Here is a 12,500-nt window from a genome sequence, read left to right on the forward strand (position 1 = left end):
GAATGACATCCTTTGATTAAGTCCATTTTGCAATCGATTTTAAAGTTGGCATCTGCTAGGATTGATTAACTTTATTGTGCATCTTACTCCTGGTTACATTATCTCTACCTCTACAAATCTCTTATTTGTTCCTGCATGAAGTATACTATTGTAATGGAATATACTGTTGTCATATTTTAGCTGGTTATTTAAATAATACTTTTTCTCTTTTAGAGACGGTTTAAAAACTCTTTGTAAATGTAGTTGGACCTGCTTTATCTTCCTCGCTTGAGCCTCTCTCCCATAGTTATAAGGTTGCATCTCCTTCTCTATTCTACCAATACTATCATGGTAACTACTCAAAGGAGCTATTATCTCTAGTTTCATCATCCAAAATTTATTATTGATTGACCTTTGATTCTGCAAAAATGCATCATTTTACTGTATCTGTTTTTTCACTCTTTATATATATTTATTGATCTAGACTTTTTTACATGCATTTCAATGCTTTGGTACTCTCTCTCCCATCTTCATAATTTTCTAGCTCATACATCCTTAAACTTTTAAGTCTTCTGCCAACCATTTCCTTGCTCTTTAATCTTATTTTCTATTAACTACTAACTTATATAGTTATTGCTTGCAATAACTATATAAATTGCTTGCAGCTCTGTTGGGAGTAAATTCGATAGAAAAAAAAACAAGCATACTGGGTTTTGATTCTAATCCTTTGATATATGCAAATGCTGGTTACTTCTGCATTTTTTTTTTCTTAAAATTGTTACAACATATAAAATCTTAAAAGTTTTCTAAAAATCTATAATATAAGAATCCAACAATCTGATGCCATATTCCTGCCAGATTTAAATAAGAGTTCAGCCATTCTCATTACCGCTTTATTTTTCTTCTTGCAAAAACAGAAAGTGAAGTTTTTTTTAAATCATTTATCAATGTATCAATGTTGTGTTTTTTTTTATGTGAAATATTACCAAAATTCAAAACCTAGTAGTGAGATTCTCTTTTAAAACTTATAATCAGTGATGCATCACTTTATCTTAAGATTTTCTATACACTGCTAATAGAATGGTTGAAATTGGTCAAATTAGTTAAAATGTAAAAAAAAAAAAAAATTGAAATAGATGGTTCTATAAAAGCTTTTATTTTAACTGTATCACTTTAATATCAACTATATTCAATATCTTCGCAATCCATCGTTCAATCCATCTTTCAATCCATCGTTCAATCCATCTCTTTTTAGTAGAAGCATGTTAAAGATGTGAAAATCAGCTCAAGATGATTGTAAAAGAATTGTTTTAAAACTCTGTTAAAAATGGAATTTCAGCATTTTTTATGTTTTCAATGGTTCTGGTAAAATTTATGCGAATTTGGTGAGATTAACTTTTTTGAGTATTTAAGTCAGGTTGTGGTTGTAATCTTCTTTAAAAAATTTGCTAAATTTGATTTTTTGACTGAAATATGTTGAATATATATTTTTGTTTTTTGACTTGTTGCAAAACAAATTTACTATTTTTTCAATATGTACAGCAGGTATATCTATAAGATTGTTATTATTTGTTATTGAATTAATGATCACAAATTATTATTTGTTTAACTGACACTTAAAATTAAATAACTCCACAGCGTCTCAGTATAAATATCTTTAATTGGTTTGTAATAAAACTATATAAATTACATATAAACACTTATCCAATTATACTAGTTCTGAATGCTTGCAATAAAATATCTTGATAAATTAAAAACATAGCTAGTAAATTTTGCAATTAATATTTGCAGTTATTGCAACTTTCTTCGCATTTACAAAGATTTGTACATAGTAGACAAGTTTTCTTGCAAATGCAACTCTTGTTTTTGCACCCCTTAGCATACCTGCACCTCCAGAGAAAAAAAGAGCTTCAGGGATGGTGGAAGAGTACAACTTTCTGGGTACAGTTGTCCATATTTTCCAACTTAAGAGAAATCAGTAGCTGGAGGTATATTTGGACAAGGCATTACTGATGTTCTTAAACTATTGTGTGATAGTGTACACTTTTTGTATGGAGGACCAATGTAACATTTAGTGGTGGCAAATGCTCTCCTTCTTTGCCTAATTTTGCAAATAATGTCCGCCTGAGATCTGCTAGTTTTTTAAACCTACTATTAGCTGGTTTGCAGAAAAAGCAAATTCAATAGTAACGATCATGGATGAAAAGCTTTTTATTATTTAAATGAAGCAATGTTAATGCTACAGATTTTTTTGGATAAAATGCCATCAACAGAACAAATCTGTATCAAGTCATTATACATCAAGAATTGCTTTATTTTGTTTATTTTATTTGTTTAATGTTTTCAGTTTTTTATTTCATTTTAAGCAATATCTATGCTGTAAAAAAAAATTTGATGGCCAGCTTTTTTTAAAGAATTACAATTTGATATATTGTGAAAGTATATGTAAGTGGTCTGATGCCTTCATTTACATTTTTATAGGCTAAAAAAATTTATGATCATTGCATTTATAGCGGTTCAAATGTTTCTTAGCTAGAAACACTGTTAACTCAGCTTTGGTTTGTATGTGCAATAAATATAAAATGTGTTATATTCTTGATTTTAGTACTTTCATTCATGCAATAGTGAACAGCAACTGATTTTTTGTTTCTCTTTTTATAAGCTCTTTCATTAAGAGAACCTTCCTCACACTCATCAAACACTCTAATTTCATTGTAACCAGTTGCCAGGTGGTTGATTTTTTTTTCCTGTCCTAGAAAGATTAGATAACACATCTATATCACAGCAACAGAAGGTTTTTCCACAACCAGCATTTTATTGGGTATTAAATAAAAATTTGCAAATGTTCCATTTGTTTTAAAATTGTATTATGGAGATACTTAAAACTTGTATTCTCCAATGACATTTTAAATAATCTAGGTCTGGTCTAGCCTTTGCAACACCCAAGAGCCTTAAGATCAAACTTTATTTTTGTTTACAGTTTACTATTTTTGGCACTGTTTAGTCTGCACTGTAGATCTAGTATCTTTGAATTATTTTCAGGTAAATCAAATAACCCAATTTCTGATTTTCATTGTTTTATGTTCTTGCTCAATTATATAGTCATGACCAAAAGAAGGTACTTATATATAATAATACTCATGGTATTAATAAAGTTTTTTTCTTTTAAAAACTTCCTCTGGGTATCTGGGTCTTCTGTCAGTAACTACTGCATGTTTAAAATCTCCAATGGAGCCCAGCATCCTAAATTTGGTTGGTCATGTGAATAGAAATAAATGCACATTTCCTCAAGAAATGACAGATGTTATTCCCAATCAATATTGCGAGAAGCAGATATGAACGCTAACAAGTTCAAAACTTATTATAGTTATACTTTGATATAGTTTTTGAGAAACTTGCAAACTCCATCACCATTACCTAAGTTGCAAGTCTTACCTTTTCAAAATTTCATTCAGCTAATCTTTTTCACCATCTGATAAAAGAAAATTCACAACTATCCTATAAACTACAATCAATGTAATATTATGTGCTTCAATGGTCTTGTACACATATCGCTCTTCAAAAATCTGTCTAACAGTTGCATTTGCATAAAATCTTACAATCTCCCAGGCTGAATCCATACTACTACACTCTAAGCACTTTCCAAGACACTTCATTGCAACCATACCAGTATTTGAGCCCAAGTCCTCTGCATGTGTCAAATGTAGTTTATGGCAGGTTGATTGATAAAATTTATAGAAAAGTTCTTAAATGTTACTCAATCAAACACATCTATGGGCTTTCCTGCAACATTCAATCTGTCAAAAAGAATCTCGGCTTACTTGAGAAAAGTCACCCTTGCAAGTTTGAGTGCAGATAAACAGACTTTGATAATTTTGCTTTCTATCCTATCAACAATCCATCTTATCTGCAATACAATAGTTCATTTATATTATCAGCAAAATAAAAAAATTTAATGCTGGCTGATTGAATTTGAAAAAAATTAAATTGAAAATAAGTTGAATAATAAATAAATAATAATTAAAATTTGTTTTAGTGAAATAAAATAAACTGATAAATAAAAATAAAGTTAACTGAAATTAAAAAAGATCATCTCATCACAGATGTTCCTAAAATGCAAACCAGAATAAAAATTTACCTCTTTTTGGTTTCGAGCATTTTCTTGGCATGACATCCTGATATGCTTGATATGCAAGATATCTGAATTAGTAAAGAAATCAGGCTTGGCAAAAGCAGATCTACTATATCAACAACCTAGTTAATTAACTCTCTACTCTAATTACCTTCATAAAAGTCTTCTTCTGTTTTCTTCTTGGCCATCATCGTCTTTTTTTACAATACTGCTTGGTTACTGAATTAAAAACAATCAACTTTATCTTTAGATTTAGTGCTACTTTTTTGACTTTAATTTGTAATAAGTCTTTAATTTTTTTAAGTTGTTCCTCAACTAATTTCTTTATCTATATTTTGACTCATAATTACACAATTTTAAATTAAAATCTATGCTTTTTTGGCACAATGTGCATACTAAATTATATAGAAGTATTTTATCAAGTAAACAATTAGCTAGAAAAACCTAAAAAGTTAAAATAAACTGTAATTAAATTAAAAAAATTCTAGCAATAATTTCAAAATAATAACTAAAATCTATTTATAAAAAAAAACTATTTGAGCACAATGACACATTAATAAAACACACTACTAACTACTTTTTACACTACTAACTACTTTTTACATAATAAAAAATAAAGTTATTATTGTTATTATTATTAATTTTTAAATATGTGCTTTTTACATATTTAAAAAATAATAATAATAGCAATAATAACTTTATTCATTAATAGAGCAAAAGTAACAGCAAAAATAATGTTGTTTTTGCTTAAGTATTTATAGTAATTGTAATAATAATACTAATAATAGAAACAGCAGTTAAGAAAGTAATAAATATTATTGACAAAAACAATAAATTTTATAAAGCTTTTATAAAAAGAAAGAAAAAAAAGAAAACTAAAGGAGTTTATAATGATAAAAAATTAAAGTACATTTTTTTTAGAATTTGTTTAAATTTATTTTGTTTTAAATAAAGAAATGAAGATAAATTATTTTTAAATTTAAACTTTTCAAACTCGTTCAAACTTTTCAAACTCATTCAAAAAATATTCTGTAAACAATATTTTTACTAAAAAGAAAATGAAAAATTGAAACTCTGGGCATAGCATAAGTTTAAAAGCCAAACAACAAAAACTAATTTTTAATGTTCATTCCACTTATTATACTTATCTATTTATTTGATTATAAATATATGTGTAATACACAAACCAAGTACATAAAATAAATAAAAACTTTGTTTTGTTCTAGTTACTGTTAATTTATAAAACATATATTTTAAAAATAAATTCTTTCATATAACTTCTTATCTTTAGAAAATCAATTGAAGTAATAAAAAATAGACAGATTGATAAATGTTGGGGGTACTTCTATGCATCTATGCTATTTTTAACAGGCTTAATGGGATCTATTACTCTACATCAATACTTACAGATTATTTTTGTAACCAGTTTACGAGCTCGGTCATCATTATTAACAGTAGTTTATAAAAAGGTTCTTACTATATTATTAAATTTGTACCTAGCAACTTTTAAAAAAATTCTGTTTTTATGTGTTGACTAATTTATATTGGTCTTGCTTATACAAATATTTGTTATTTAAAAATGTGTAACATTATATATATATATATATATATATATATATATATATATATATATATATATATATATACATATACATATATATATATATATACATATATATATATATATATATATATATATACATATATATATATATATATATATATATATATATATATATATATATATATATATATATATATATATATATATATTAAAGTACTGATTCAATTTCAACAAGGCTGCAAGCTACCACTATTAAGTATGGAGTTACTAGAAAACAAAGAATAAATTTAGAGCAAGGTAATAAAAGTTGACAGAAGACTTGAAAAGTTGTATTATTCAGGATAAAATGAAGTTAGGAGAGAGTTCCAAAGGATTGAAGTGCTTAAAAAAAAGTGGAACAATAAGAACTTTTAGAGTATGCAGAGGCAGATAAAGTAAAATGATTTGACTTTGCTGAATGACATGCAAGAATCAGATTTGGTTAACAAAACTAGAGATAATAGCTCCTTTGAGCAGTGACCATGATAGCATTGATAGAAAAGTGAAAAAGATGCAACCTTACAAAGATGGAGGTGAGACTCTAGCATGCCAAATAAAACAGGTCCAACAACATTTGCAATGCATTTTTGTACCTAGTCTAAAAGAGAAAGAGCATCATTAAAAGAATTAGCTTAAATATGACAATTTCATTTAGGGACAAATAAGAGATTTGTAGAAGTAGAAAATGGAATCAGGAGTAAGAAAATGAAAAGAATGATAAAAAGAAACAACCTTAGCAGATGCTAACTTAGCAATTGACTGTTTGTATGGTTTTCATGAGAGGTCAGTAGTGAATGATAATCCAAGAAGATGTAAAGTAGAAAACTCAGTGAGAGCGTTGCCATTCATGAATATAGGAGTGTTAACAGTATCGCAATAGTTGTTTGCAGTAAATAACTGAGTTATTTTGGAGTTCACAAGCCACTGCAAGCCCCAATATGTTACAGAAGCAAGATCAGATACAAGATCAACGTGTGTATATATATATATATATATATATATATACATATATATATATTATATATATATATATATATATATATATATATATATATATATATATATATATATATATATATATATATATATATATATATATATATATAAAATCTGCACCATAAAGATTTAGCCTGGCTTTAAAATTCAATAAAAATTTAAATAAACATTAAAAAAAGAGATTTTTGTTGTTGTGTACATCAAATAAAAAAACGCAGAATACGAAAAGGAAAAATTTATATCACAAGACTCCATATCTTACAATTTGGTCAAGTCGGGTTTGGGTACCTTGTACCAGCTTTTAAACAGCATTTAGGTCAAGTCTACTGACACAGTAATTAATCCGACGCTCATGCTCGATATATCATTTGTAGACCATTCATCCTTTTTATACATCCCACTTAAGCATTGTCAAAAAGTTTTTACCAAATTAGAATAGTGAGATGTTGCTAAATCAAAAGATCTACTCAGTATCTCAATAATAATTTCATTTTAAAAACGGTTGTAAACACTCAAAAAAGCGCTTTTGTAAACACTCTTTTAAATAAATTTCTTGGTTTATTGTTTGGCCAAAAAGAATAATGCAAATTGATGTGACCCCTCGTGAGAAGATTACCATCCACACATTTTTTTTTTTTTTTTTTTCAAATTTTGCAACGCCATAATACTTAACTCTGTCTGGTATCCAAATTTGATCATTTGAATAGTATTTGTTATTACCTGCTAGTGTGCTAATTGAAAAAGTAAAGTATGACTCATCGTCAATAATGAATTTGGTAATTTGATAAAATATTTTGAATAAAGTCGACCATATTTTGGCAAACCCAAAATGGCAGAATTTCTGCTTGGTCTTTTTTCCCTTTTGTAACAAAGAATAGGCTTTTAAAAGCATTTTAAGATTCGCCCAATGGTGTTTTTGCTAAGTCCTGCATCTTTTACCAAGTCTTCTAGCAGCCTTTTAAAGTGACACAACTCTTTGATGGTTAAAAATATTTCTTTATTTGATGCAGGCTGTTTTGTATATTAAAAGTAAGCTTTTTTTCTTTTCTAGCTTTCCAACCCCAAGTTTGTATTTATTTTTATAGTTCATATATCTATAAGTTGTAGATTTTGAGTAGCCTTCCTGTGTGTCTAACGTGTTTTCTATCTTCATGCTTTTTTTGATACAAATCAAAGAAGTGACTTCTTATGGCTTGTTGATAAGGCATTTTAAATATCTAAACAAAAAATAATTAGACAATTTGTAAACTACGTGATAGAGAAAATAAAGAGCTTTAATTTGATTCTAAATACTAAATATTTTATCAAACTTACTAACTAATTATTGCTAATTAATGCTCATCAGATGATGGTCATTAGATTCAAGAGAAAAATTAGAGGAAGAATTTTTTTGTAAAACTTATTCTTGCACAAATTAGTAAGATCAGACCAATAATTTAGAGGTGGAATATTAGACTTACCTTTTTTAATGACAGACCAAAAGTCTTTAGCGTCTATCTGACATAAAATTGGAGGTTTAGGAAACTATGAATAATGAAGTATAGCATAAGACATCACCTTTTTACTTTAATTTTTGGCAATAATAAAAAGAAGTTTGTTCTCAAGAACTTCTGTGAAAAAGATAAAATATATATATGCTTAGAAGCTGCAGTTGCATAAAAGTGTGAAAACATAGGGTAGAACTGTTGACTTGAAACCAGAGAGAAGAAATAAAAGCTTCTATACCTGACTGAGTCCAAGAGATTACGTATAAGGTCTATTTGTCAAGGGAGATACAAAAGACATCAGCCAAAGAACCGCTACAGGAATAGTAGCAGTTCTTTGACTGTAGTAGTTTAAGGTAATAGTAAGAAGTACATATTTAAGGTGTAATGTGCAATAATGAGGGTGTCTGAAGAAAAAGTTTGAAATAAATGTTTTAGGGAGGTCATAGTAGATCTAAATGATAAAAGAAAACAAAGAGTAACTAAAGACAAGCAAGTGTCAAGACAAAACACAAATTAAGGAAAGAAGGTAAGTGGGTATGATTAAGTATGTATAAAATTGTATGATTAAGAGATTAAGAATGACAAAAATTTTGAACTAGAGTCAGCTTAGTGGTATAGTGGAACCAAGCTATTTTGTATGAAAAGTATTAAAATCAACAATAACAACAATATTTGCTGATGGATAAAGAGAAAGGATTTGGTCAATTTGAACTAGAATAACACCAAAAGACTGCAGTCTTAAGAAGAAAGAGAAAAATATATAACAAAATGTAGGTGAGTGAAGAGGTTCTAAACAAAAGCAGATAAAAGAATCATCTGTAGATTCAATCCTGATTTAATTAGAAATAGCTAAAACAAGTTAAAAGTTAAGCAAGTTACTTTTTGAGTTAATTTGAGACAATTTGGTGGTGGTGACGCTTTTTATGTTTAATTATTTTATGTACTTCAGTCATATTTTATGTAACTAGAGAACATGACACAATAATAGATATATCAAGGTTCTCCAAGTAATGAGACATGTAGTTTTCAAAATTAAAATTTTTATTTTTATGAAAATAAATTAAAATATGTTTATGAACATGTGTGAGAATAACGTTTTGTTGATGATTTTTAATTTTTATTTTTTATTTTGATATAGATTTTTCGAATTTCTAACACTGGTAATTCTCAGTTTACTTCTGGAAATATGGTAAACCTAATGACAGTGGATACACAAAAGTGCTATGATCTATTGACTTACCTCAATTTAGTGTGGTCTTGTCCCCTTCAAATTATAATAGTATTTTTTTATCTTTATTTTCTTATGGGATGGTCTGTTCTTGCTGGTTTGTGTGTATTAGTTTTATTTATTCCTCTAATCAGCTTTTTTTCAATTTATGAGAAAAAATTGCAAGCTCAGCAAATGGTGTTTAAAGATAGTAGATGCAAGATTATAAATGACATTTTTGCAGGTATTCATACTTTGAAGTTCAATGCTTGGGAAGACAGTTTTATGGCCAAAGTATTAAATTTTAGGAATGATGAATTAAAGTTAATCAAGAAAGCAATGCTTTTGCAAGCTAATCACTGTTTTGTATTGACACTTGCTCCAATTTTAGTTTTTGTTTCAATATTTACAGTTTATGTTTTACTGGGAAACGATCTAGATGCTAAAAGGGCTTTTGTAGCTATATCTCTTTTTAGTATTATTAAATTTCCTTTGCTAAGTTTACCAATAGTAGTATCTACAATTGCTCAATACAATGTGTCAGCAAAACGACTATCTAGTTTTTTAAAAAGTGAAGAGTTAGATCCTGTATCTATTTCAGATGACATTAATTATAAAAATGCTGTTGAAATACAAAATGGAACATTTAGATGGAACATACATGAAGAACCCATTTTAAATGATATAAACCTTAAAATTCCAGTTGGAAGCTTAACAGCAATTGTTGGTCATGTGGGTTCAGGAAAGTCATCCCTAGTTTCTGCAATACTGGGTGAAATTGAAAGAGTAAATGGAAAAGTGTATGTTAAGAATAGTATTTCCTATGTTTCTCAACAGCCATGGATTCAAAATAGAAGTTTGCGTGACAATATTGTTTTTGTGAGTGATTATGAAAACAATTTGTATGATAAAATTATCAATGCTTGTGCATTGAAGGCTGATATTGACCTATTACCAGATGGAGATCAAACTGAGATTGGTGAAAAAGGAATTAACTTAAGTGGTGGTCAGAAACAACGCATTTCAATTGCAAGAGCTGTTTACCATAATTCAGACATATACATCATGGATGATCCATTATCTGCAGTTGATACTCATGTTGGAAAACATATTTTTGATCAGGTTATTGGAAATAATGGGCTTTTAAAAAATAAGGTACAACTTATGTTTATATTTATTATCATTTTATTAATTTGAATAATATGCAAAAAAAGTTTTGCCTAATTAATAAATTAGATATTTGATAAATACCTAAAACAAATGTTTAGAAACATCTTTCTTCTATATTTAAAAATTTATCAAGATTTAAATTTTTTCAGGAATAAAGTGTCAATTTTTAATTTTTCTGCCTTGATACCAAATCAATATCTTATTCATTAATACTTGTTTATTGGGTTTTGTAATGAATATGTAATGTGTAATATATAAGCATAATGGAGTTCAAAACGTCATTATATTCTTTTATTTGCTAAATATATATATATATATTTTTATCTCAATGGACATTAAGTATTTCAAAGCACTATTTAATTAGAAAAATTCAAAACAATGGAGAAATATTTTTATATACAAGTGTTATGTACCAGTTTTTTAAAATACAAAATAACTTTTTTGTCATTTAATACATATAAATAATTAAAAGTAACAAAGAAATGTTAAATCTTTTTTTTATCAATAAAAGCAAAATGAATAATAGTAACCCAGTATTGAATTTTTTTTTAAATTTAAATTGTTTTAACTCCTAAACACAATCCTTGAAAAACAAAATATTTGAAGAAACAAGTTCTAAGCACAGTATTACCACAGACATTATGGGTCAGTAGAAATGTAAATCTTTTGAATTTTATCTCAATTTATTAAACTTGTAATGAGTATATTTTACATAATTGCCATTCAAATGTTTTTTACTATCATATTATTATTATTAAAACTTATTAAATCTTAAAACCTTATTAAAACCTTAGTTATTTTACTTATCAATCCGCCCTAAAAGATATCTTTAGACTACTTTGAATATTAAAAATATAAAATAAAAAAGTTTCTGTTTAACAAAAGTAACATACATGTACACAAAACACGCACATAAAACAAGTATACAAAATTGCAATTTTTGTATATTAAAATGCGCAACATTTACCGCTTTAAAAAACCACCTCTCACCAGGCCTCAAATTTTTAATCACTAGCTTTCTCTCAAATACTTGTTCAACATCTTTTTCTTTTTTTTTCTTTTTTTTTCTTTTTTTTTTTTGGTACTGTTATTACATCCCCAAAGCCACTGCAGTTAAGAGATCTATATATTATGTAACGCTAAACTTATTTGAAAACTAAAAGTTGGAGCTTGTTTGTGCAACGATTTTCATGGAACTTAAAGTGTTATTTTTTTTTTTGGTTTATTTAAAGATTCTGCAAGGGAAAAACTTTTAATATTTTTTAGTCTTGTTTATTAAATAAAATTAGAGTTGCATAGTTTATGGATGATTTTTTTTTCCAAGTTGTTGTTTCAATCCTCTCTTAACCATTGTTGTGTGGAGAAGTAAGTTAAGTGCTTATTTACCAGGGACATGGTTGATATTAAACTTGGAACTTCATCCTTACAAAGCAAACAGTTCTCTTGCATCCTTATATATTTAATCACTAACTTTTAGATATTTAATCATTAAATTATTTTAAGATATTTAATCACCAAATTACTTTTAGATACTTATAAAAACCATAATTATTCATTTCTTTATAGATTTTAAAATAAAGTTTCTTTAAATATTTTAATCTTTGATTTTTATTTTCTTAGATTATTATTTATATACTGATACTTTATCTGCATATAACTTTTAGATACTTATTCTTACTTAGTGACATTTAGTGAATTTAGTGAAAGGTCTTATTTGATTTAATAAGTTGGCATTAAAATTATAATATATATTAAACCAAATGCAAATTCTCAATTGATGTGAGAAACCTAACTATTTTCAATTAGAAAGTCTGTATATGCAAATATTTTTTGTTTTAGACTCGCTTACTTGTTACTCACAATCTTTCATATTTGCCTCAAGTTGATCAAATCATTGTTATTAAAGACAATACAATTTCTGAGGTA

The 12,500-nt window shown here is 27.1% G+C and overlaps 1 protein-coding gene across 2 annotated transcripts in view; it reads left to right on the forward strand.

The window, feature by feature from the left end:
• Nucleotides 1–12,500, forward strand: part of LOC100203006 (multidrug resistance-associated protein 1) — a 111,912-nt gene that overhangs the window by 36,761 nt on the left and 62,651 nt on the right. For both annotated transcript variants that reach the window (XM_065787787.1, XM_065787788.1), the window contains 3 exons: nucleotides 5,403–5,580; nucleotides 9,336–10,559; nucleotides 12,414–12,497. In XM_065787787.1, the coding sequence (XP_065643859.1) occupies nucleotides 5,403–5,580; nucleotides 9,336–10,559; nucleotides 12,414–12,497 (1,486 nt within the window). The remainder of the gene's footprint in view (nucleotides 1–5,402; nucleotides 5,581–9,335; nucleotides 10,560–12,413; nucleotides 12,498–12,500) is intronic.

The sequence above is a fragment of the Hydra vulgaris genome, chromosome 01 (genome assembly GCF_038396675.1).
Source record: "Hydra vulgaris chromosome 01, alternate assembly HydraT2T_AEP".
NCBI lineage: Eukaryota > Metazoa > Cnidaria > Hydrozoa > Anthoathecata > Hydridae > Hydra > Hydra vulgaris.